The sequence below is a fragment of the Coregonus clupeaformis genome, chromosome 16 (genome assembly GCF_020615455.1).
Source record: "Coregonus clupeaformis isolate EN_2021a chromosome 16, ASM2061545v1, whole genome shotgun sequence".
NCBI classification, from domain to species: Eukaryota; Metazoa; Chordata; class Actinopteri; order Salmoniformes; family Salmonidae; genus Coregonus; species Coregonus clupeaformis.
The window spans coordinates 57,317,377-57,344,760 of NC_059207.1; the positions used below are offsets into that span (position 1 = coordinate 57,317,377).

The following is a 27,384-nucleotide window of genomic DNA, read 5'->3' on the forward strand; positions in this document are numbered from 1 at the left end:
TTTGGTTAATGATGTTTGGCCCCTATGACACACTGTAGATGCAGAAGTCTATTTCACTTCCTCAAAATAACCAGAATGAATCTAAGATAATTTTTATGTTTTTACAGAGGATGTTTTAGTTGTGCAATTTTAGATCTAACTAAGGTCTTTGGTGCAGTATTTCTCAAGCGAAAACATGTGCGATGTGTTGCCTTAAGTAAACAAAGTCGGAGCTGCTGGGCAGGTCTGTCTCACTATCTATGCTATTGGATAAAGAGCAATCACCATAGCTGTTCACCCCATGTTAGTGGGCAAATGGACATCGTCAAACCAAAACCCAACTTTAATTTACAAGTTGTGACATACACATGTTCAAAACTCCATTTTAGACTAGACTGACTTTAAGACCAAAATTATCATATTTACGCTTTGTAGTCAATTTTCACTGTAGAATAACTGTTTCTGACTCGAATCAAAGCCACATAGGCCGTTTTCAAAGGGATTTGTTGCTTTTTAAAGGCAGTCACTCTTTAAATGTCAACTGACACTTAATAAATCAAACAGACAGCGTGTAAATTATTGATTGATTAGTTGAACATCTATACTGTATATCAGTGTCAAGTCTGTCAAGCTAATCATCAAACCCTTGATTAGTTGAATCAGGGGTGCTTGTGCGGGGCTTGAACAAAAAAGGGGTAGAAGAGGACTGCAGTTGAGAAACAACTGTGTAGATCATCTGTTGGAGACTGTCCAAATAAATTGCTTTTAAAAATGTTGCAGTGTACAAAGATGTCAGGGACAGACTGAATACTAAAATAGTTTTTTTGTATTTGGCAGTCAAAAGTATTCACCTAAGAGACTCAATAGGTGATGAGTTCCAGTTTAGAGTCGTGTGGATAAAACGTCTCTGTTCATACATGAGTGGTTACTGGACCTCTCCAGGGTCCTGACTACTTCCTGATTGTGATGTGCAGCACGCCATTTTCTTCATCCACACAGAGTGACCTGAATGTAGTTGAGCTTTAGGTTCAGCTCTAAAGTGTGTGTCCTGGACAACATTGTAATCCGCCCCTGATGTACAGTCATGGTCAAAAGTTTTGAGAATGACACAAGTATTGGTCTTCACAAAGTTCACCGCTCCAGTGTTATGAGATATTTTTGTCAGATGTTACTATGGTATACTGAAGTATAATTACAAGCATTCCATAAGTGTCAAAGGCTTTTATTGACAATTACATTAAGTTTATGCAAAGAGTCAATATTTGCAGTGTTGACCCTTCTTTTTCAAGACCTCTGCAATCTGCCCTGGCATGCTGTCAATTAACTTCTGGGCCACATCCTGACTGATTGCAGCCCATTCTTGCATAATCAATGCTTGGAGTTTGTCAGAATTTGTGGGGTTTTGTTTGTCCACCCGCCTCTTGAGGATCGACCACAAGTTCTCAATGGGATTAAGGTCTGGGGAGTTTCCTGGCCATGGACCCAAAATGTCGATGTTTTGTGCCCCGAGCCACTTAGTTATCACTTTTGCCTCATGGCAAGGTACTCCATCATGCTGGAAAAGGCATTGGTCGTCACCAAACTGTTCTTGGATGGTTGGGAGAAGTTGCTCTTGGAGGATGTGTTGGTACCATTCTTTATTCATGGCTGTGTTCTTAGGCAAAATTGTGAGTGAGCACACTCCCTTGGCTGAGAAGCAACCCCACACATTAATGGTCTCAGGATGCTTTACTGTTGGCATGACACAGGGCTGATGATAGCGCTCACCTTGTCTTCTCCGGACAAGGTGTTTTCGAATGCCCCAAACAATCGGAAAGGGGATTCATCAGAGAAAATGACTTTACCCCAGTCCTCAGCAGTCCAGTCCCTGTACGTTTTGCAGAATATCAGTCTGTCCCTGATGTTTTTCCTGCAGAGAAGTGGCTTCTTTGCTCCCCTTCTTGACACCAGGCCATCCTTCAAAAGTATTCGCCTCACTGTGTGTGCAGATGCACTCACACCTGCCTGCTGCCATTCCTGCGCAAGCTCTGCACTGGTGGTGCCCCGATCCCGCAGCTGAATCAACTTTAGGAGACGGTCCTGGCGCTTGCTGGACTTTCTTGGGCGCCCTGATGCCTTCTTCACAACAATTGAACCTCTCTCCTTGAAGTTCTTGATGATTCGATAAATGGTTGATTTAGGTGCAATCTTACTAGCAGCAATATCCTTGCCTGTGAAGGCCTTTTTGTGCAAAGCAATGATGACGGCACGTGTTTCCTTGCAGGTAACCATGGTTAACAGATGAAGAACAATGATTTCAAGCACCACCCTCCTTTTAAAGCTTCCAGTCTGTTATTCTAACTCAATCAGCATGACAGAGTGATCTCCAGCCTTGTCCTCGTCAACACTCTTACCTGTGTTAACGCGAGAATCACTGACATGATGGCAGCTGGTCCATTTGTGGCAGGGCTGAAATGCAGTGGAAATGTTTTTGGGGGATTAAGTTCATTTTCATGGCAAAGAGGGACTTTGCAATTAATTGCAATTAATCTGATCACTCTTCATGACATTCTGGAGTATATGCAAATTGCCATCATCAAAACTGAGGCAGCAGACTTTGTGAAAATTAGTATTTGTGTCATTCTCAAAACGTTTGACCACGACTGTAGTAGGCCTATTTTAAGTGTCGCTTGAGAAAAATGCTTGGATCAGGTACGGGTTCCAAAAAAAGATTTCAGCTGTGAATATTCTATCCATCTACAAGTATAGGAAGTGACATGAAAGGTATTTGTCCGATTCTATCTTTTTAATTAGTCAGGTACTCAACACTATATCTAGGGAATTACAATGCCCCTCCTAATAAGAACTCAATCTGTCCATATTCATTTATTTTTATGACTCTATGTTTGATCAAAAGTACATTGTAAGTAAAGTAATGGTCTCTCCCCAGGGTCTCTATAAGCTGTTGATTCTTAGCTAACATATAGCTCAGTATAAAGTATGGTACAGTCATTTTATACAAATCTGTTCCATACGATTTCATTCCCATTTAATTGACTGACTTTTCTTATATCCTCCATGTTTGACATTGAGCCTTGGATTCTCAACATTATCATTCTCTGTTTGCTGTCACCATACGTTATTAATGTGTTCACGGCACCGCTCGGCTCAATGTCACCATGATACATCCATTCAACCTGCTACAGAACGGAATACAATCTGTCCAATTTGTCGTCATTTGAATGTTGAAGCCATTGAGATCGACGCAGTGGGTTTCTTCCTGCTGTCCTGTGGTCTCCTGTGGCTTGCATTGAGAGTCTCCCGTCTGTTCTTAAACCAATCAAAGCATTGTATCCGAGATTCCCTGTCAATCCTAATGTGTGATCCTGATCTAGGATCAGTTTTTCTTTTTTGTAAATCAATGGACCTGATCCTAGATCAGCACTCCTACTCTGAGTACCTTTTGTCTTTCTGGCCTTGCATGTCCTCCATCCATCCCTCTCTTCCTTTCCTCCTTTTCTCCTATTAACATCTCCCTATCTGTGTCCATGTGTGCTGTGCCTATAGGTATCAGGAGGAGTACAGTATGGACTCTACCAACGCCCAGTAAGTCCCAGGATGCATCCCAAATGGCACCCTATTCCCTATATAGTGCACAAATTTTGACTAGGGCCCATAGGGCTCTGGTTAAAAGTAGTGCACTATGTAGGGAATAGGGTGCCATTTGGGACACAGCTCCAGCATCATGCTAGCATGGCATGGCATGTGTCCTGTGACTCCGTCTGCTATGGGAGATTGATAAACACACACAGCTTGTTGTTTTTCTATCCCTCCCTGTTGACTTGAGCTTGCGTCCCAAATGGCACCCTATTCCCTATACAGTGAGCTCACTAATTCTGACCAGAGCCATATGGGCCCTGGTCAAAAGTAGTACACTATTAAAGGAATAGTGTGCCATTTGGGATGAAGCCTTAGTTGCGGCACCAGATGAAACCGTTGAGCCTTTGTGATTGTGTCATCAACCACTGGAGGAGTTTAGAGAAGTACTTCAGGTGCTAAGACCTCCAGGTTATTTGATTTTGTTCAGTGGTGCAGTCAGTGGATATGGTTGGAGTACGTTGACTGTCTGCCTGTCTGCCTATAAGTTATCGCAGCGTACCGTAGGCATTACAATGTACATACTGTATAGTGCTATTTAGAAGAACTGCAAATGAGTAATTGATTGTCTTCATAGAGGAACGCTTATCAACCATTGTCAGCCGGTTTGATCAGGGCTCCCTTTATTAATAATAATTACTTTTTAGAGAGATCATTATCAAAGTGGCCTAAACGTCCATGGATGACTAAAATCACATCATCGCATGTTTAAAAAAAGATCAATACAGCCCTCCGGCCTGCTGAACAATCACCAACGCTACTAAGTCAAAGAGCAATTATAATGTAGTGCCTGTGTGGTTCATTTTTTGTGGGCCGCTATGCCTGGCAGGCTGGAAGTGATAACTGATAACACTTTCTGTGCTCTCTGTGGTTTCTGTATTGTCTGTCTGTCGGGGAGATGGATGGTGAATAGGTTTCCTTAGGGATGCTGTAAGTGCTGGTGGTCTTTCCCCTCTAGAGGTGTGGCTGGAAAAGGCAGAGAGGGAGGGAGGGAGTATCGCAATATTATTTTGGACGATATTATATTGATTCTATTTGCCATTGTTTGCCATTTATGGAGAAAGAATCAATCGAGCAGTGGGTGGCAAAATGTTTGAATAAAACAGGATTTTCCATATCATGGCATTCTGCTTTTGAGCGTTTGGTACTCGATTTGTAAATGTAATGTACAAAAATGGTTCAAAATCAAATAGCTTTTGAAACGGTATCTTGTGTCATGAAATAACTTTGGTTAAAAAAACAAGCAGTTATAGCTTACAAATTGTATTTTGTTCTTGTGGTCAAAGTGGATATTTGAGAGCAAAGTGGTCCTACATAATGTAATATGTGTCCTGACCAGGCTTTGGAATTGACTCAGAAACACCCATCTAGAATGGAAGACATGATTATAATCGATCTTGATCGTGTTACAACTCATAGCAACAGAGTGTCTTGAAGATGTATCATCATCATCAAATCTAATCTAATCAAATCAAATTTTATTGGTCACATGCGCCGAATACAACAGGTGCAGACATTACAGTGAAATGCTTACTTACAGCCCTTAACCAACAGTGCATTTATTTTTTACAAAAAAAGTAAAAATAAAACAACAACAAAAAAAGTGTTGAAAGAAAAAAGAGCAGAAGTAAAATAAAGTGACAGTAGGGAGGCTATATATACAGGGGGTACCGTTGCAGAGTCAATGTGCGGGGGCACCGGCTAGTTGAGGTAGTTGAGGTAATATGTACATGTGGGTAGAGTTAAAGTGACTATGCATAAATAATTAACAGAGTAGCAGCAGCGTAAAAAGGATGGGGTGGGGGGGCAGTGCAAATAGTCCGGGTAGCCATGATTAGCTGTTCAGGAGTCTTATGGCTTGGGGGTAGAAGCTGTTGAGAAGTCTTTTGGACCTAGACTTGGCACTCCGGTACCGCTTGCCCGTGCGGTAGCAGAGAGAACAGTCTATGACTAGGGTGGCTGGAGTCTTTGACAATTTTGAGGGCCTTCCTCTGACACCGCCTGGTATAGAGGTCCTGGATGGCAGGAAGCTTGGCCCCAGTGATGTACTGGGCCGTACGCACTACCCTCTGTAGTGCCTTGCGGTCGGAGGCCAAGCAGTTGCCATACAAGGCGGTGATGCAACCAGTCAGGATGCTCTCGATGGTGCAGCTGTAGAATTTTTTGAGGATCTGAGGACCCATGCCAAATCTTTTCAGTCTCCTGAGGGGGAATAGGCGTTGTTGTGCCCTCTTCACGACTGTCTTGGTGTGTTTGGACCATGATAGTTCGTTGGTGATGTGGACACCAAGGAACTTGAAGCTCTCAACCTGTTCCACTACAGCCCCGTCGATGAGAATGGGGGCGTGCTCAGTCCTCTTTTTTTTCCTGTAGTCCACAATCATCTCCTTTGTCTTGGTCACGTTGAGGGAGAGGTTGTTGTCCTGGCACCACACGGCCAGGTCTCTGACCTCCTCCCTATAGGCTGTCTCATCGTTGTCAGTGATCAGGCCTACCACTGTTGTGTCGTCGGCAAACTTAATGATGGTGTTGGAGTCGTGCCTGGCCATGCAGTCATGGGTGAACAGAGATTACAGGAGGGGGACTGAGCACGCACCCTGAGGGGCCCCCCGTGTTGAGTATCAGTGTGGCAGATGTGTTGTTACCTACCCTTACCACCTGGGGCGGCCCGTCAGGAAGTCCAGGATCCAGTTGCAGAGGGAGGTGTTTAGTCCCAGGATCCTTAGCTTAGTGATGAGCTTAGAGGGCACTATGGTGTTGAATGCTGAGCTGTAGTCAATGAATAGCATTCTCACGTAGGTGTTCCTCTTGTCCAGGTGGGAAAGGGCAGTGTGGAGTGCAATAGAGATTGCATCATCTGTGGATCTGTTGGGGCGGTATGCAAATTGGAGTGGGTCTAGGGTTTCTAGGATAATGCTGTTGATGTGAGCCATGACCAGCCTTTCAAAGCACTTCATGGCTACAGACGTCAGTGCTACGGGTCGGTAGTCATTTAGGCAGGTTATCTTAGAGTCCTTGGGCACGGGGACTATGGTGGTCTGCTTGAAACATGTTGGTATTACAGACTCAGTCAGGGACATGTTGAAAATGTCAGTGAAGACACTTGCCAGTTGGTCAGCACATGCTCGGAGTACACGTCCTGGTAATCCGTCTGGCCCTGCGGCCTTGTGAATGTTGACCTGCTTAAAAGTCTTACTCACATCGGCTACGGAGAGCGTGATCACATAGTCATCCGGAACAGCTGGTGCTCTCATGCATGCTTCAGTGTTGCTTGCCTCGAGCGAGCATAGAAGTGGTTTAGCTCATCTGGTAGGCTTGTGTCACTGGGCAGCTCGCGGCTGTGCTTCCCTTTGTAGTCTGTAATCGTTTTCAAGCCCTGCCACATCCGACGAGCGTCAGAGCCAGTGTAGTACGATTCAATCTTAGTCCTGTATTGACTCTTTGCCTGTTTGATGGTTCGTCGGAGGTCATTGCGGGATTTCTTATAAGCGTCCGGGTTAGAGTCCCGTTCCTTGAAAGCGGCAGCTCTACCCTTTAGCTCAGTGCGGATGTTTCCTGTAATCCATGGCTTCTGGTTGGGGTATGTACGTACGGTCACTGTGGGGACGACATCATCGATGCACTTATTGATGAAGCCAGTGACTGATGTGGTGTACTCCTCAATGCTGTCTGAAGAATCCCGGAACATGTTCCAATCTGTGCTAGCAAAACAGTCCTGTAGCTTAGCATCTGCGTCATCTGACCACTTTTTTATTAACCGAGTCACTGGTGCTTCCTGCTTTAGTTTTTGCTTATAAGCAGGAATCAGGAGGATAGAGTTATGGTCAGATTTGCCAAATGGAGGGCGAGGGAGAGCTTTGTATGCGTCTCTGTGTGTGGAGTAAAGGTGGTCTAGAGTTATTTTTCCTCTGGTTGCACATTTAACATGCTGGTAGAAATTAGGTAGAACAGATTTAAGTTTCCCTGTCTAGTGCAGGAACACGGGAAATAGATTATGTGCTGCTTCATAAATTCCTCTCGACTGAATGTGGAGCATGTGAAGAAGTTGATAATTAGCTAGCAGTCTTAATTGCAGTACAAGTAATAATAATAGTAATTATTATTATTATAGATTTCATTGCAAGTAGAATCTCAAAGGCGCAACCAATTTTTTGGGGATCTGGCACTTTTTGGGCGACGGTCTTCCACCCATCAGATGAAGCTAGGCAGTTATTAGTGGCTTGAGCGGAGGGAGCATTGGAGGGAGCATTGACGGTGGGAGCATTGGAGGGAGCATTGACGGTGGGAGCATTGGAGGGAGCATTGACGGTGGGAGCATTGGAGGGAGCATTGACGGTGGGAGCATTGGAGGGAGCATTGACGGTGGGAGCATTGGAGGGAGCATTGACGGTGGGAGCATTGGAGGGAGCATTGACGGTGGGAGCATTGGAGGGAGCATTGACGGTGGGAGCATTGGAGGTAGCATTGACGATGGGAGCATTGGAGGGAACATTGACGGTGGGAGCATTGGAGGGCGCATTGACGGTGCAGTCAGGCAAGGAATTAGCTAGAAATCATCTGACAGACAGGACCCAGAGCTCTTCATCGGGCATCTTGTCGTCATCGACGTTCACAGCTCGTCCTCCGGAAGTAGGCTGGATCATCCACTATCAAAGTGTAGCACCCACCTGGGTGATGCTTTGGTGACTGTACAAGCACCAGTAAGACCACCACACCTTGGGGGTTGTCCGAAAAAACCTCTACAAAGCGAGCCTCTACATCCCCTCACACTGCAGGCCAAAAAGCTGATGCTGTTGATCAGATGTTGCTGCATCATTCAAATCATATTAACTAGCAAGCTAGCTAGCCAAATATAAACTGACTTGCCATAATCAGTCCTGCAATTCTGTAGGTCACCACCAAATATTTCAGTTAATCTCTCAACAAGTATTTCAAAAACAAAAAAAGGTTTATTGAAAAATGCAATAAAAAATACTTTAAAATATTACAATATTGATAGAGCTCTCTGCCTAGGCTTCCTCTACATGCCATGGCAACCACGGAACAAGACCTTCTATCACGACTCAGGATATGACCCAGATGCAGACACAGGAGGCGGATGGTTTGGTTCTCAGAATATTTATCATCACAAAGGGTCAAGCAAAAGGGCAGGTCGAGGGACAGAACGGCAGGCAGGCTCAGGGCAGGCAGAAAGTTTGGAACCGGGAAGACTAGAAAACATAACTAGAGAGAAGGTAACACACAGGAAAACACGCTGGGACGGCTTAACGAGACAAGACAAACTGGCAACAGACAAACAGAAAACGCAGGTATAAATACACAAGGGATAATGGGGGAAAATAGGAGACACCTGGTGGGGGGTGGAGACAAGCACAAGACAGGTGAAACAGATCAGGGTGTGACACCTCCAAGTAGGAGTTGTTAGACATACTGTATAGGGACTGGCTCGGTTGTTTCCCTGAAAGCTGTAGTCTCTGTGTCGTGATACACCTCCAGTCAGCCTAGGCTGGACGATCCAAACCAGAAGGCCATGGAAGACTTCTTCTCTCAGGGACGTGGAGTGAAACAGGGCTGCCCAATAAGTCCAACACTATTTAACATCTACATTAACGAATTGGCAAAAACATTAGAAGAATCGGCAGCACCTGGTCTCATCCTACACAACACTGAAATCAAGTGTCTGCTGTACGCAGATGACCTGGTGCTACTGTTTCCCACTAAGGAGGGGTTACAGCAGCATCTAGATCATCTGCACAGGTTCTGTCAGACCTGGGCTCTGACCGTTAATCTAAAAAAAAAAGAATATAATGATATTCCAAAAAAGGTCCGGAAATCAGGATGACAAATATAAATTCTATTTGGACACAGTTCTATTAGAACACACCAAAATTACACGTATCTAGGACTAAATATCATGGCTGTGAGTGAGCTGAGAGACAAAGCAAGAAGAGCATTCTATGCCATTAAAAGGAATATTAAAATCGAAATTCCAATTAGAATCTGGCTAAACATTTTCCAATCAGTTATAGAACCAATTGCTCTATATGGCAGCGAAGTATGGGGTCCGCTCTCTAATACTGAATTTACCAAATGGGACAAACATCCAATCGAAATACTGCATGCAGAGTTTTGCAAGACTGTATTGCAAGTGCAAAGAAAAACTCAAAATAACGCATGTAGAGCAGAATTGGGCCAATACCCAAACCCCCCCCCCCTTATTCGAATAGAAAAAAATATTTTACAACCATCTAAAAACAAGTGACCCCAAAACATTCCATCACACAGCTCTACTATGTCAAGAGATGAATAAGAGAAGAGTCCCCTCAGCCAGCTGGTTCTGAGGCTCAGTTCACTAACCAAAACCAACTTCATAGAGCCTCAGGACAGCACTCAGAAAAATCTGGCCCAACCAAATCACCAAATCATCACAAAGCAAAAATAAATATATATCACCTATTGGAAAGACACCACAAAAAATCTAAGTAAACTTCGATGCTATTTGGCTCTAAACAGACAGTACATGGTGGCAGACTATCTGACCACTGTGACTGATAGAAAACTGAGGAAAACAATGACTAGGTACAGACTCAGTGAGCACAGTCTGGCTATAGAGACCGGTCGTCACAGGCAAACCTGGCTGCCCAGAGAGGACAGGCTGTGCTCACTCTGCCCCCGGGAGAGGTAGAGACAGAGCTGCATTTCCTATTACACTGTGACAAATACTCAGACATTAGAGAATCTTTCTTTCCCAAAATTATCATTCAGTACAAAGAATTTGAAACTATAAAAGAGGAAGAAAAAATCAAATATTTATTGGGTGAAAAGCCAACATGTGCAAAGGGTCAGCCAGTGAAAAGTGTAATGTAATGTCAATAATATTTCCTGTTTTGTTTTTTAACTTTCATACCATGTAATGTGTCTTACATTTACATTTTTACATTTTAGTCATTTAGCAGACGCTCTTATCCAGAGCGACTTACAGGAGCAATTAGGGTTAAGTGCCTTGCTCAAGGGCACATTTACGTCATTTAGCAGACGCTCTTATCCAGAGCGACTTACAAATTGGTGCATTCACCCTATAGCCAGTGGGATAACCACTTTACAATTATATATATATATTATTTTTTTTTTTTTTTTTCTTCTCTGTCATGTTGAGACTGGTCGACTACTATTGCTTTAATGTATTGTTATTCTCATTAATATTATTGTTGTAGTTGCTGTTAATGGTAATCCCATTTCCACTACTTATATTATTATTGCTGTTGGTCCCACCATTTTTGTTATATGTATACTTTGACAATGTAAATAATTTAACTTGCCATGTCAATAAAGTCTATTGAATTGAGAGAGAGAGAGAGCGAGAGAGAGAGCGAGAGAGTGAGAGAGAGAGACATATGGTATGAAGCATCTGTCTCTTTAATTTATCATGGTTTCACTTCTCCCAACAGATGACAGTGAATGAGAAAACAGAGCATTTAAAGCAGCTTTGTTCTGTTCTGTTAGACGATTGCCCTGCAGTCAAAAAGCTGTTTGATGTTAATTTACAGTGCACAGTGTTCACTTCAATGTGTCATTTTCAAAACGGCTTGAAATCGTAATCTTCTCATAGGCAATAGTGTGTGTGTGTGTGTGTGTGTAAGTGTGTCTGTGTCTGTGTGTATGTGTGTATGTGTTTGCACGCACACATGCATGCGTGCGTCTGTTCAATTTGAATGAAAATAAAATATTTAAGTTAAATTGTGAATTCTAATTAAATATTAATTTGTGTGTGCATGTATACTGAACAAAAATATAAACGCGACAGTTACAGTTCATATGAGGAAATCAGTCAATTGAAATAAATTCATTAGGCACTAATATATGAATTTCACATGACTGGGAATATAGATATGCATCTGTTGGTCACAGATACCTTACAGGATCTCGTCACTGTATTTTTGTGCATTCAAACTGCCATCGATAAAATGCAATTGTGTTCGTTGTTTGTAGTTTATGCCTGCCCATACCATAACCCCACCGCCACCATGGGGCACTTTGTTCACAACGTTGTCATCAGCCAACTGCTCAGCCACACGACGCCATACACATGGTCTGTGTTTGTGAGGCTGGTTGGATCTACTGCCAAATTCTCTCAAATTACGTTGGAGGCGGCTTATGGTAGAGAAATTAGCATTAAATTATCTGGCAACAGTTCTGGTGGACATTCCTGCAGTCAGCATGCTAATTGCATGCTCCCTCAAAACTTGAGACATCTGTGGCATTGTGTTGTGTGACGGCACATTTTAGTGTGGCCTTTTATTGTCCCCAGCACAAGGTGCACCTGTATAATGATCATGCAGTTTAATCAGCTTCTTGATATGCCACACCTGTCAGGTGGATGGATTATCTTGGCAAAGGAGAAATGCTCACTCAAAAGGATGTAAATACATTTCTGCACAACATTTGAGAGAAATAAGCTTTTAGTGCATATGGAAAATTATGGGATCTTTTATTTCAGCTCATGAAACATGGGACCAACACTTTACATGTTACGTTTATATTTTTGTTCAGTGTACGTTGCATCTTGATACCTTTTAGCATATGTGTTAATGTACACACTCAAAGTGCACTTATTCTACGGTCTATAAAGGCATATGTTCCTATCATAAAAGACAATAAAACTGAAGTGCAGGTGCAAGAAAGAGAGGTGTCTGTCTCTATGGTAACTTGGCCTACTGTAATGAGTATTCTTTTATTTTCTGTTGTGTGTGTGCTGCCTCAATATTCCTTTTATATTGTGTTGTGCCGTGTATTACTGTGGATTGCCTTTTCCTGTTTTACAATGTTTGTTTCCACCATATAAAAGTGTAGTTAGTTAATTAAGGAAGCCATGCTTGCTAAACATGATCAACAACAAGAAGGTTGAGCAGTTCTGCACTGCGCACAGTAACCGTGGCATGCATGTTGGCCTTATGTTTGCTTGTTTGTATGTTGTCTGTGTGAGTCTATCAAGCTGTGTGCTTGTGTCTCTGTGTACCCATACCATGATATTGATTATGTCAACATGCATGTCCCTCTTTATTTGCAGTCTGTTTGCATGTGTGTGTGAATGAGTTCCGTGTCTTTATGTGTGTACTGTGTACGGGTGGTTCCGTGTCTTTACAATACCACATCCTGCCTGGAGGCTTTCTCCATGGCGATGTGGTAGAGAGATAGAGGGGGATGAAGAGAGATAGAGAGGGGGAGAGGGGGAGAGGGAGGTGAAAGCGAAACGGAGAGCAAGATTGCGGAGCAATAGCTACACATCTCTTAGTATAAAATCTAACCTTTCTCTCTCTCTCTCTCTCTCTCTCTCTCTCTCTCTCTCTCTCTCTCTCTCTCTCTCTCTCTCTCTCTCTCTCTCTCTCTCTCTCCTGTCTCTCTCTCTCGCTCTCTCTCTTTCACCCCTCTCTCTCTACTTCCCTCAGGATAAGGCTCTAGTAATTGCCCTCCTCCTTTCCTCTTCCTTTCACATTTCTCGTCTCCTCCCTATTCGTCTTGTCAGGCACAAACAAGTTTCCAAGGGCCCTGCAGGAGCTTAGAGCCCATTATTGTTACCCTCTGCAGTAATTAGGGGAGGCAACCATTTTATTACAGAAACAGATCAAATAGATCTGTTTCACCCCCACTTTAGATTAGTTGAGTTACAGTTAGTCACAGTTTGCTCTCCCAAAATGTGCAACCTCCCAGACACACCCCAACGTTCAGTCCATGGGCCCTTATTAATGTAATTGCTTTACATGAACATCAATGTGTTTCATTAGATAGCTACAGTATATGCCTATGCAACTGTATAGAATGAAATATATATTTTTAGAGTGACTAGCTTGTCATTTATGAATGAGTGGTACCACAGGGGTGATCCATAAGTCACAGTGACTACACCGTTCCTTTTTACTTATTCATGGAATGATGGATTAGGAGAGTCCAATCAGGAATACATGGAATAGCTGAGGGACGAATCAGAGTGCACATTCTTAGACAAAAAAGTTCTGGATAGAACCAATAAGGGTTCTATTGCTTGCTTCATATATGACACCCCTAAATGTTCTATATATAACCCTTTTGTAGGGTTCTCTGATCAGAACCGCAGGGGTTCTTCTTCACCAAACAAAAATTGGTTCCATATAGAATCCTTGGGGTCAATATAAGGTTCCATATGGAACCAATTTCAGGGTGACATATATGAAGCATGCATAGAACTCTTGGTGGTTCTATACAGAACCTTTTTTCTAAGAGTGCAGGATATAAATATTAAAGTAGGGCTCCCGAGTGGCACAGTGGTCTAAGGCACTGCATCTCAGTGTTTGAGGCGTCACTACAGACCCTCTGGTTCGATGCCAGGCTGTATCACAACCGGCCGTGATTGAGAGTCCCATAGAGCGCCGCACAATTGGCCCAGCATCGTCCGGGTTTGGCCGGTGTAGGCCATCATTGTAAATAAGAATTTGTTCTTAACTGACTTGCCTAGTTAAATAAAAGTAAATATATATACAGTGGAGAGAACAAGTATTTGATACACTGCCGATTTTGCAGGTTTTCCTACTTACAAAGCATGTAGAGGTCTGTAATTTTTATCATAGGTACACTTCAACTGTGAGAGACGGAATCTAAAACAAACATACAGAAAATCACATTGTATGATTTTTAAGTAATTAATTTGCATTTTATTGCATGACATAAGTGTTTGATCACCTACCAACCAGTAAGAATTCCGGCTCTCACAGACCTGTTAGTTTTTCTTTAAGAAGCCCTCCTGTTCTCCACTCATTGCCTGTATTAACTGCACCTGTTTGAACTTGTTACCTGTATAAAAGACACCTGTCCACACACTCAATCAAACAGACTCCAACCTCTCCACAATGGCCAAGACCAGAGAGCTGTGTAAGGACATCAGGGATAAAATTGTAGACCTGCACACGGCTGGGATGGGCTACAGGACAATAGGCAAGCAGCTTGGTGAGAAGGCAACAACTGTTGGCGCAATTATTAGAAAATGGAAGAAGTTCAAAATGACGGTCAATCACCCTCGGTCTGGGGCTCCATGCAAGATCTCACCTCGTGGGGCATCAATGATAATGAGGAAGGTGAGGGATCAGCCCAGAAATACACGGCAGGACCTGGTCAATGACCTGAAGAGAGCTGGGACACAAGTCTCAAAGAAAACCATTAGTAACACACTACGCCGTCATGGATTAAAATCCTGCAGCGCACGCAAGGTCCCCCTGCTCAAGCCAGCGCATGTCCAGGCCCGTCTGGATGATCCAATGACCATCTGGATGATCCAGAGGAGGAATGGGAGAAGGTCATGTGGTCTGATGAGACAAAAATAGAGCTTTTTGGTCTAAACTCCACTCACCGTGTTTGGAGGAAGAAGAAGGATGAGTACAACCCCAAGAACACCATCCCAACCGTGAAGCATGGAGGTGGAAACATCATTCTTTGGGGATGCTTTTATGCAAAGGGGACAGGACGACTGCACCGTATTGAGGGGAGGATGGATGAGGCCAACTACCTCCTTCCCTCAGTAAGAGCATTGAAGATGGGTCGTGGCTGGGTCTTCCAGCATGACAATGACCCGAAACACACAGCCAGGGCAACTAAGGAGTGGCTCCGTAAGAAGCATCTCAAGGTCCTGGAGTGGCCTAGCCAGTCTCCAGACCTGAACCCAATAGAACATCTTTGGAGGGAGCTGAAAGTCCGTATTGCCCAGCGACAGCCCCAAAACCTGAAGGATCTGGAGAAGGTCTGTATGGAGGAGTGGGCCAAAATCCCTGCTGCAGTGTGTGCAAACCTGGTCAAGACCTACAGGAAACTTATGATCTCTGTAATTGCAAACAAAGGTTTCTGTACCAAATATTAAGTTCTGCTTTTCTGATGTATCAAATACTTATGTCATGCAATAAAATGCAAATTAATTACTTAAAAATCATACAATGTGATTTTCTGGATTTTTGTTTTAGATTCCGTCTCTCACAGTTGAAGTGTACCTATGATAAAAATTACAGACCTCTACATGCTTTGTAAGTAGGAAAACCTGCAAAATCGGCAGTGTATCAAATACTTGTTCTCCCCACTGTATATATATATTAAGGAACCTCCGGTCTCTGATGATGTCACACAAAGGAAGGGAGGGGTAGGGATGGGGAACACTAGAGATACTGTATTCACCTCTTCCTTTCTTAGTACACTAAAATTCTTCACACCACAACAAAGCTTTCTACAGCTAGGAGCCCCAGCTATGTAATGTGTTGATCATTAGGTAATATGCATTTACAGTACTGCAGCTTACAGAGCATTATAATCAACATATGACTGAACTTATTAATGAGAGTTCCTACTTCTTACATTATTAAAACACTTACACTAGTACAGTATGTAACTTGCTTGGAGAAATGGTATGGTAGGCCTACTAAGGGGGTGGCTTAGCAAATTGCATCATGGGAGAAGAAGTAGATAAAAATTATGCTCAAGGTGGTCGGTGTAAAATAAAGAAGTCAACATGACTCAATGTATTAATGTTCCTATGTTATTAAACCACATACATTTATGTGTGTAAGCTATTAGGGGAAGTTCTAGGCTTCCTAAGGATGTAGGATGTGTGGTTTTTAAATTGCATCATGGGAGAACAATTATGCTTGAGGCTGCGAAATAGGTTGGAGGATCCATCGCACTTCTACAGACATACATTATTTAAGGTCTGTTCAAATCCTCCACAGGCAACGATATTACTCCATAGCTCCATAGCTATCAGAGTGTCAAATTGAATATCATTGTGGCTTGTAGCTTAAATGCCACACATTTCAACAGATAGGTAACAGTCTTCTTCCAGACAGGGAAGGCAGTGATGTTGAAACAGATTGCATTCTCCATGTGTTGTTGTGCCACATCAGATCCATTGCTCTGATATCTTCAAAGTTGTATAACAATATTCAACCTCTAATAGATGTTTCCAAATTATCATGCTTACTGTTCATCTCTTTGTTAATAATTTATTAAACTTTGTTGTCGTAATTGGACCACTGTGGGTACTAAGAGTCTATAAAGGGGCCATTACGATGTATTGCTTCTTTAAATCTAAGCAGGATCTGTCTAGCTACCCATTCCAGGAAAACAGAATCAATGAAAGGAGCTGGAAATGGTTTTGTAATTGTGACCTACATATGATGAGTTAACCCATTGTAATTGTGACCTACATATGATGAGTTAACCCATTGTAATTGTGACCTACATATGATGAGTTAACCCATTGTAATTGTGACCTACATATGATGAGTTAACCCATTGTAATTGTGACCTACATATGATGAGTTAACCCATTGTAATTGTGACCTACATATGATGAGTTAACCCATTGTAATTGTGACCTACATATGATGAGTTAACCCATTGTAGTTGTGACCTACATATGATGAGTTAACCCATTGTAATTGTGACCTACATATGATGAGTTAACCCATTGTAATTGTGACCTACATATGATGAGTTAACCCATTGTAATTGTGACCTACATATGATGAGTTAACCCATTGTAATTGTGACCTACATATGATGAGTTAACCCATTGTAATTGTGACCTACATATGATGAGTTAACCCATTGTAATTGTGACCTACATATGATGAGTTAACCCATTGTAGTTGTGACCTACATATGATGAGTTAACCCATTGTAATTGTGACCTACATATGATGAGTTAACCCATTGTAATTGTGCTTGCCTTCACTTTGTTGTTTTCCATTTGGCCTTTTGATGCATTTTGAAGAGCAATTTGTCAGCTATGTTCCTTGTCTCACACTGCTGAATGCCTCATATGGTACTCTCTAATGCAACAATGGATGTCTCAGACACATAAACAAAACCAGAGCTTCCCAGTATTCACCACAATGTATCTTGAAAAAGTTCATTTACTCACTAATATCATGACACCGTCACAGAATTTAACCACAAAACCATGGTCCTTGTATCTATATGGATGCATGTGACCTTCCATGGTAGTTGTACTGACTGTCTCTGTCTCTCTTCTGTCCAGGGTGCAGGTGGAGTTCTATGTGAATGAAAACACCTTTAAGGAGAGGCTCAAGCTGTTCTTCATCAAAAACCAAAGGTCAAGTAAGTAGAGTACAGCACAGAGAAGTACAGTACTGTCACAACATAACAAGGAAGTCAGAGACCTGGAAACGAGAATAATAATAACTCTTATCTAATGCAGGGAGATAACGTAAGTGATAAGGTGCATTGCATATCCAATTTCAGCTCCAGTCAGGGTTTTCAATTAGTTGTCGCTGTATCTGCATACCATGTAAGTGTGTAAGGAGGACAATGCTTTAGGTTTTTTGTTGAGGGAGAGGGTATTATCATTTCTTATTAGGACATAAGGCAGTGGTACAGTAGGCTCTTTAAAAAAGACATTATACCTGTCCAACTTGCCATGTACAATGCCCAATGTGTGTGTTAGACATCAGTCTTCAGTCTGTGTGTGTGTGTGTGAATGTGTGTGTGTGTGCGTGTGTTTGCGTGGTAGGTGCCTGTTTGTGTGTGTGTGCCTGTGTGTGTGTGTGTGCCTGTGTGTGTGTGTGGCTGCAGTATGTTGTTACAGTTTGCAATGTATTAGTCATTATTGATGAGCAACTTCCCATCAGTTATAGAAAAAAACATCAGGGCCAAATAGAAATGTCATGCAAACCCAACTCGTATAGAGCCTGCTGCTGAGCCAGCAAGCCATTTACTATGATTGTTTTGGCCTGTTCAGTTTAGAACCATTGTGAAGCGTTGATGTTGTAACTGTGTCCCCTGGTGAGTTTATACTGCAAAGAGATTCAATGGCAGGCAGGCTTGGATGATTGAAAAGTGAACATTGTCTTTGTAAGGCAACTAGCACCATCCTCTGACTTACATGTGTATCTGCAGCCAGGCAAGTTGTGTGTGATTGTCCATTTGTGTGTCAATGTGTGTGTTCAGCCTTGTGCAAAGGCAGTGTTGTTGTAATGCCTTTACTGTCACCATACTCTGGGTTGTGTTTTCTTCCTCAATTATCATAATAATTAATCGTCTATTCCACTGCTTTATATACCTGCCACAACATACAGCATTCAAACATGACCTCCCCCACAGGTTGTCATAGTTGTTGAACCCTCTCTTTAATCCCTACTTCAAAGCAGTGACACCTGTGCTGTGTTGTGTTGTTGCTGGGAGCTGTGTGTGAAAAAGATGAGTCAGGGTAAATCAGATGTGAAGGCTTGCCAGACCAGCATGAAGCCGTGTTAGTCATGGCTCTGTGCATAGACATATATTGTCACTTTAGACTGGTCAGAGAGAGAGCAGAAAGCACAGCCTGGGCACTTAGACAGGTAGGGTTCAGGGGAGGAGAGATGTCCGGTAGGGTAGAATCACTGGCTCTGTGCGTAGACAGATTGTAATGAATACTCAGGGAGAAAAAAGGTGTAGATTCACGCATTGAGCGCGGCAGGTGTTTATTTAACCTTTGCAGAAGGCAGGAATCGTGGTCACAGGCAGGCAATGGTCATACACAGGTAGGCAAACAGGCAGGAGAATCAAAAACTAGGACTGAAGGCTATAACTGGTTCTCACAAACGTGCTAGGAAAAGGCTTAGTAGAGTCTAAATGAACAATACCTCACAAGGCACAAACAGAATGAACGTAACTAAATAAGGAGCTGATGAGACCAGGTGAGTAACTAACACAGGTGAAATCAATGAACAAAAATGAAAGACAGGGCTACGTTCAAAAACACAAAGAAACAGGGCTACGTTCAAGAACACAAGGATGACTAAGAAAAAGAAATACAGAACCTTACACAGATATAGTCACTTTATTCGGGCCAGAGACAGACAGAGAAGCAAACAGAAGGGCAGCACTCTAACAGGTCAGTTAGAATAAGTAATTTTTTTCGGAAATCTGTAAAGCCTAGTTGATATAATAAAAATGACCATTCAGAATGCCGCAAATGCACATGGCAGAGGTAATTAACAGAGGACAGGCAACAGTGAAAGAGTCTGATTTTTGCCATGATAGAACTGATTCTGACTGGAAGGCTAAATGTGCAGCAGTAATACAATGTATTACTGCTCAGTGCAGTAATACAAATATAATATATTTTATTAAATTAAGTATTTCAAATGTCATGGTAGGTATAAACAACAATTACATTGATAACAAATATTTTTTATTACCAAAATAGCCCTACATTTTTTTTTCTCCAAACATGAACACTCACTCAAGTAATAAAATACTAACATCTGCTTGGATATCCGGATATTCAATTAACTGTGCCCACCCCTCATTGGCCCGGGATAAGGTCAGTTTCCGAGTTAAAAACAAACCTTCTAGACTTGTATATCCCTATACCAATGTGTCTTGCATTACAAAAACTTGACTGCAAACATCATCCAGATGTACTAATATAGGCCTAATTAAGCAGATTCGTTTTTTATTAGGGGATAAATCAGCACAAATTCAGTTTCTCATTACCATATTAAATTATTAAGCTTAATTTGACCTTTGTTAACTATAATCGTTTAATTCCCTATTGGAAACAGGTGAACAGATTTGCTCCCAATGCAATTACTTAGTAAATCTAGCCTTTAGTGTTGTATTGTGTTTGCTCCCCTGCAGGCCTGAGGATCCGTCTGTTTAACTTCTCCTTGAAGCTGTTGACGTGTGCCCTTTATGTCATCAGAGTGGCTCTGGACGACCCTGAACAGGTCACTGGAGTATGGTGAGACTCCTACAATTGTATCTATCTCTTACTAGAGTCCTGCTATTTCACCTCTTACTAATGACTCACCATGTATGCTAAACTGTGATTTGTCATTTGGCTGTTGAATACATTTACATTTACATACATTTTAGTCATTTAGCAGACGCTCTTATCCAGAGCGACTTACAGGAGCAATTAGGGTTAAGTGCCTTGCTCAAGGGCACATTTACGTCATTTAGCAGACGCTCTTATCCAGAGCGACTTACAAATTGGTGCATTCACCCTATAGCCAGTGGGAAAACCACTTTACACTTTTTTTTTGTTTGGGGTAGAAGGATTACTTTATCCTATCCCAGGTATTCCTTAAAGAGGTGGGGTTTCAAATGTCTCCGGAAGGTGGTGAGTGACTCCGCTGTCCTGGCGTCGTGAGGGAGCTTGTTCCACCATTGGGGTGCCAGAGCAGCGAACCGTTTTGACTGGGCTGAGCGGGAACTATGCTTCCGCAGAGGAAGGGGAGCCAGCAGGCCAGAGGTGGATGAACGCAATGCCCTCGTTTGGGTGTAGGGACTGATCAGAGCCCGAAGGTACGGAGGTGCCGTTCCCCTCACTGCTCCATAGGCAAGCACCATGGTCTTGTAACGGATGCGAGCTTCAACTGGAAGCCAGTGGAGTGTGCGGAGGAGGGGGGTGACGTGAGAGAACTTGGGAAGGTTGAACACCAGACGGGCTGCGGCATTCTGGATGAGTTGTAGGGGTTTAATGGCACAGGCAGGGAGGCCAGCCAACAGCGAGTTGCAGTAATACAGACTTGTGTGGGTGATTGGAGACAGAATACATACAAACTTTACTGATTATGTATTTTATTCCTATTGATTGATAAATGTGGTATTCATCCATGTGGGTATAGTTTGATTCAGAGAATCTAACTTTGACACAGTTGAAAAATATATATATATTTGGTCCAGATAAAAAATATTCAGTTTCTATGACTTTGAAATTAGTTTTTAATCTGTGTGCGTGAGACACAAAGCCTGAAAGAGCAGCGTTGGTGATGGGGCAGCCTTTCTCTCAGTCTCAGTGTAGTAATGTGGAAGCAGGATATGTTTGTTTGTGTATCACGCCGCCGGCAGCTCTTAAAGACATAGTCCCTCTGCCTCCCGGCCGTCACCATGGCAAAATACAGTACTGAGTGAGTGATGGTGACTATTACCCACAGGATATATTTTTCACCACACACACACTCTCTAAATGACTTCCTTCCCCCCCACATTTCCTATGAATTTCCTTTGCAGTGTCAACTGTCAGAATAGAACGAGCACAGCCACAGCAGAATCCACAGAAATCACAGAAATCAACTGGTAAGTTATTAGGGTCACTGCACATTGACTTGACCCTGGGCTTTGAATGTGTTTTGGATTGTAATGTGCTCAGCGAATCCCATAGCTATCAGGTGGTGTTTTGGAATTAGAACTGTCTAACCTATATGGTGTATTTATAGCCTACTCAATAATACTGTTTTGTCTTGTGAAAGGGAGAATTCGTTTTGTCTAATAATCAATATACAGTACATACTGTATAATCAATAAGGTTGTTTTGTCTTGTGAAAGGGATTTGATTTTCTGGGTGAACAGAAGGGTTCCTGTCTGGGCGATACAGGTAAGAGGAGTCACAAACATAGCTTTGATTTATAAAACTGACCTCTCATATTTTTCATTCTACAATAGCCACACAATCACTCTGGGCCGAACCCATATGCATACATATCCCCATGAATCACCCATTGACACCGATGTAGGATTTCACACAGATTTCAAGATTCTGTCCTCTCTATGGCTTTCCTAACATTTTGGAATTTTATCCTTACCAAGAGTCATCCTAATTGGTACTGTAGTCCAAGTAAAACGTAGCATCTTATTACTCACAGCATTTAAACTGAAAGCATTTTACAGCAGGAAAGATTTTAGAAAAGGAACGACTTTAGAACACATCTCTCTCAAGTAATGGATTGCCTTGGTGCTGGGGTTAGATTGCAACCCTGGTAATATGAGTCTTCTGTCTGCTCTGCTCCAGGTGACCGTGGCCTTAATCAGTTTCCTGGAGGCTATGCTCCTCACATATCTCAGCTACAAGGTATGCCACCTCAGCTCTACTCAGTCAGAGTCAAATAAGCTAGAAGTAATTTCATTGAGCAGTCCTGAGGCATGTCTGTGTGAGATTGCAGTTAATTGGTGAACTTTCTGGCATAGTTTTTACCGCGAGCAGTGTGAATGCACCTTCACTTAGTTCTAACCTGAGCCAGAAGAACAGATCATTAATACACTATGCCATTGATCAAAGCTCTGGAATCCCAATGAATAAAAGATTAGGTGTCCATCCTACATTGATTTTATTTCCTTAAATAGCCCATTAATTAAAGTGCTACAGTGCTAAGTCTCTTTGATGAATTAGGTGAAGTTTGATTTACTTCAGGAGGACAAAGTACATTGGGTTTTAGTTTTAGTTTGTTTTGGCAGATGGCTCCTATCCCCATTTGTTTTAATGAATCCTGTTATTATGCTAAGTTATGAGGGCTTGTCATTACTCCAACGATATTGGTGCCGTTGCTTTGGCATTCTGACCTAGTCACTATTACTGTAATTAGTACACAGACAGAGCCAATGCCACGGCTAACACTTTGAGCGTTTGCTCTAGTCTACCAGATGGGGGTTCTACTGCCAGATGGGCGGGGTTCTACTGCCAGATGGACAGGGTTTGCAGTTTTGGCCCTATTTTATTGGTTCCATTGTGCCAGGCAAGCTCAGTCAAGCTCAGCTAAAGTATTTGAAATTATTTTGAATAGTGTTTGAACCCAGGTGTGATTGATCATAGGTATTTTGGCATTCTGATCTGGTCACTATTACTGTAATTAGTACACAGACAGAGCTAGTACCTTATTGCCTTGGCTAACACCGCATTGATCCTGTTTCTTTGTTCCAGGGGAATATCTGGGAGCAGATGTTCCAGATCTCCTTCATCCTGGAGATGATCAATACCGTGCCATTTATAATTACTGTGAGTCTTCTTCCACCTGATCTCTCACAAACACACACATGCACACACACACACCTTGTTTTTCACTGTACACCATAATAAAAGATTTCAGTTAATCTAGACACTTATTTTTTATTTAATTTTTTTACCCCCTTTTTCGCCCCAATTTTGTGATATTCAATTGGTAGTTACGATCTTGTCTCATCACTGCAACTCCCCAACGGACTCGGGAGAGGCAAAGGTCGAGTCATGCGTCCTCCGAAACATGACCCGCCAAGCCACTCTGCTTCTTAACACCTACTCGCTTAACCCGGAAGCCAGCCGCACCAATGTGTCGGAGGAAACACTGTTCAACTGACGACTAAAGTCAGCTTGCAGGCGCCCCGCCCGCCACAAGGAGTCACTAGAGCGCGATGAGCCAAGGAAAGCCGCCCGGCCAAACCCTCCTCTCCTCTAACCCGGACGACGCTGGGCCAATTGTGCGCCACACTATGGGACTCCCGGTCACGGCCAGTTGTGACACAGCCTGGGATCGAACATCCTTAGACCTCTGCGCCAATCGGGAGGCCCCAGTCTTCTAATAACAATGGGCTTCAGGCACGCTGATAATGTATTGGTTTTGAATGGCTGTGGTCTGATTGTGAACTCACAGTGCATGATCTCCCTCTGACATTCTCATCAAGCATCAGGCTCACAATGTCCAACAGAGAAATGGGACAATATGCAAATGAGTTGTTGCCACCTCCATGAGGGATGAGGTGCTGAAAAATTTATTAATTTCAGTGGCTCACACCATATCCCACAAGCATACAAAAAGCATAGTTTTTGCGGCGTTTATGGTGTCGATTTCAGGCTCTCAAGACTTAGGAGTATGGTAACGCAAGACTATGAGTATCAAAACTTGATGATGGGAGCATAGGCCTACACTGTACATGTGCATATTGCCTTAGGCTCAAGTATTAATTCATTAAATTGTCTTTTCAGATCTTCTGGCCTCCATTGAGAAACATCTTCATCCCAGTGTTTCTCAACTGTTGGTTAGCCAAGTGTGCCCTGGAGAATATGATTGTGAGTATATGCTATAACCATAAGCAGCAGGCAAAACCGGACAAAACTAGTTGCAATGATGTCATTTCAACCAGTTTCGCTCGTGGGGAATACATGGGGTTTTCTATCAAAATGATTCAGTTCTAAGAGATTATATACAGTAGTCTACTTGTAGAATAGCCAAACTATGTCTGCATTATGTGGGAGGACAGTCCAAAGCAGTGGTGGGTAGAAAATCCCTAGTTATAGAGTCAAAAGACACACAGTCAGTTTCCATTTGTATTGAGTAAAGCAAACCGTCAATGAGTGTAGATTTGAGGCAGAGCCAGCAGCATCTCTCTGATGGTTAGATCCAGGGCTAAGGAGACCAGTGCTGGGAGAGAGAACATTAACACGGTATGAAGGGACGTGGTGGTTAGGTAGCTTGAAGAGATTGAAGGGAGGGGAGATGGTGGGTAGCTAGTCAGCCAGGCAGAAACATTAACAAGGTGTGGCATGGACTGCATGCTCACTGGTATATCTGAGTAAAGGTCATATTTACGGAATGGTTGACTGCATCAGTATCAAAGTAACCAGATATGTTTGATATAGAAATTAACAGACAGAGAGTTGGTGTAGATCAGTGGTATTCAAAGTCGGGGTCGCCCCCCAAAAAAAATAAAATAATAGATATATATATACAGTGGGGAGAACAAGTATTTGATACACTGCTGATTTTGCAGGTTTTCCTACTTACAAAGCATGTAGAGGTCTGTAATTTTTATCATAGGTACACTTCAACTGTGAGAGACCGGAATCTAAAACAAAAATCCAGAAAATCACATTGTATGATTTTTAAGTAATTAATTTGCATTTTATTGCATGACATAAGTATTTGATACATCAGAAAAGCAGAACTTAATATTTAGTACAGAAACCTTTGTTTGCAATTACAGAGATCATACGTTTCCTGTAGGTCTTTACCAGGTTTGCACACACTGCAGCAGGGATTTTGGCCCACTCCTCCATACAGACCTTCTCCAGATCCTTCAGGTTTTGGGGCTGTCGCTGGGCAATACGGACTTTCAGCTCCCTCCAAATATTTTCTATTGGGTTCAGGTCTGGAGACTGGCTAGGCCACTCCAGGACCTTAAGATGCTTCTTACAGAGCCACTCCTTAGTTGCCCTGGCTATGTGTTTCGGGTTGTTGTCATGCTGGAAGAACCAGCCACGACCCATCTTCAATGGTCTTACTGAGGGAAGGAGGTTGTTGGCCAAGATCTCGCGATACATGGCCCCATCCATCCTCCCCTCAATACAGTGCAGTCGTCCTGTCCCCTTTGCAGAAAAGCATCCCCAAAGAATGATGTTTCCACCTCCATGCTTCACGGTTGGGATGGTGTTCTTGGGGTTGTACTCATCCTTCTTCTTCCTCCAAACACGGCGAGTGGAGTTTAGACCAAAAAGCTCTATTTTTGTCTCATCAGACCACATGACCTTCTCTCATTCCTCCTCTGGATCATCCAGATGGTCATTGGCAAACTTCAGACGGGCCTGGACATGCGCTGGCTTGAGCAGGGGGACCTTGCGTGCGCTGCAGGATTTTAATCCATGACGGCGTAGTGTGTTACTAATGGTTTTCTTTGAGCCTCAGACCGAGGGTGATTGACCGTCATCTTGAACTTCTTCCATTTTCTAATAATTGCGCCAACAGTTGTTGCCTTCTCAACAAGCTGCTTGCCTATTGTCCTGTAGCCCATCCCAACCTTGTGCAGGTCTACAATTTTATCCCTGATGTCCTTACACAGCTCTCTGGTCTTGGCCATTGTGGAGAGGTTGGAGTCTGTTTGATTGAGTGTGTGGACAGGTGTCTTTTATACAGGTAACGAGTTCAAACAGGTGCAGTTAATACAGGTAATGTGTGGAGAACAGGAGGGCTTCTTAAAGAAAAACTAACAGGTCTGTGAGAGCCGGAATTCTTACTGGTTGGTAGGTGATCAAACACTTATGTCATGCAATAAAATGCAAATTAATTACTTAAAAATCATACAATGTGATTTTCTGTATGTTTGTTTTAGATTCCGTCTCTCACAGTTGAAGTGTACCTATGATAAAAATTACAGACCTCTACATGCTTTGTAAGTAGGAAAACCAGCAAAATCGGCAGTGTATCAAATACTTGTTCTCCCCACTGTATATATACTGTATACACGTTTTTGAGAAAGATAATTTGAAATTAAATGTTATTGAGTAAATGTATTTATTGGGTTCTTTTCATTTTGAAAATTGAATTGAAGGTTATTTGTTGATGTAAAAATACAAATGTACCTTAAGGTTGTGTCATTAGATTTAGGGTGGAATGGGTCCACATAAATTATGGCAGAAGAAATGGGGTGCCTGCTGAAAATTTGTAAATACCACTGGCGTAGATAGATAGGCTGGCTGACCAGCAGACCAACTGACTGACCAACCAATTTAACATTAACTCTCCCTCTCACTGTCTTTCTCCTTCCCACTCTCCCTCTATCCCTCTTTCTCCTCAGAACGATCTCCATCGTGCCATCCAGAGGACCCACTCTGCCATGTTCAACCAGGTCCTCATACTTATCTGCACCCTTCTCTGTCTGGTCTTCACCGGGTATGTGCCCCCTGATCCCAGCCCCTTTTCCCGGGAACTAACAAGAGCAGATGGGAGAGGAGGAAACAACTTTCTGGAATGAAATGCACCCCCTGATATTAGCCCCTCATCCCTGAAGCTCCCTGGGACCTTCTCCTCTTAGCACTGTCATCTTGAGATGTCATTATCCAATACAGAGAACTATCTTAGGAAGTCAGGCAGAACAGACAGCAGAATCAATGGTGTCATTCTCACTGATTACACAGATCAGAGCAGAAGTGTTGTGGTGCATCGATCGTGGGGAAAGTAGGATATTGATCCTTAATCTGTCAGGCTGAATTTCTATGTGGAAGTAGAT

General features: G+C 42.7%; 1 protein-coding gene across 8 annotated transcripts in view; it reads left to right on the forward strand.

Annotated features, from left to right (window-relative positions):
• The window catches only part of LOC121585199 (potassium channel subfamily T member 1), a 79,500-nt gene that overhangs the window by 12,248 nt on the left and 39,868 nt on the right, over window positions 1-27,384 (forward strand). For 7 of the 8 annotated variants that reach the window (XM_041901625.2, XM_041901629.2, XM_041901628.2 and 4 more), the window contains exons 2-10: window positions 3,526-3,564; window positions 17,666-17,745; window positions 20,269-20,371; window positions 21,646-21,711; window positions 21,961-22,009; window positions 22,424-22,483; window positions 23,330-23,404; window positions 24,368-24,451; window positions 26,953-27,047. In XM_041901625.2, the coding sequence (XP_041757559.1) occupies window positions 3,526-3,564; window positions 17,666-17,745; window positions 20,269-20,371; window positions 21,646-21,711; window positions 21,961-22,009; window positions 22,424-22,483; window positions 23,330-23,404; window positions 24,368-24,451; window positions 26,953-27,047 (651 nt within the window). The remainder of the gene's footprint in view (window positions 1-3,525; window positions 3,565-17,665; window positions 17,746-20,268; window positions 20,372-21,645; window positions 21,712-21,960; window positions 22,010-22,423; window positions 22,484-23,329; window positions 23,405-24,367; window positions 24,452-26,952; window positions 27,048-27,384) is intronic. The other variant, XM_041901627.2, reaches the window with a different exon arrangement.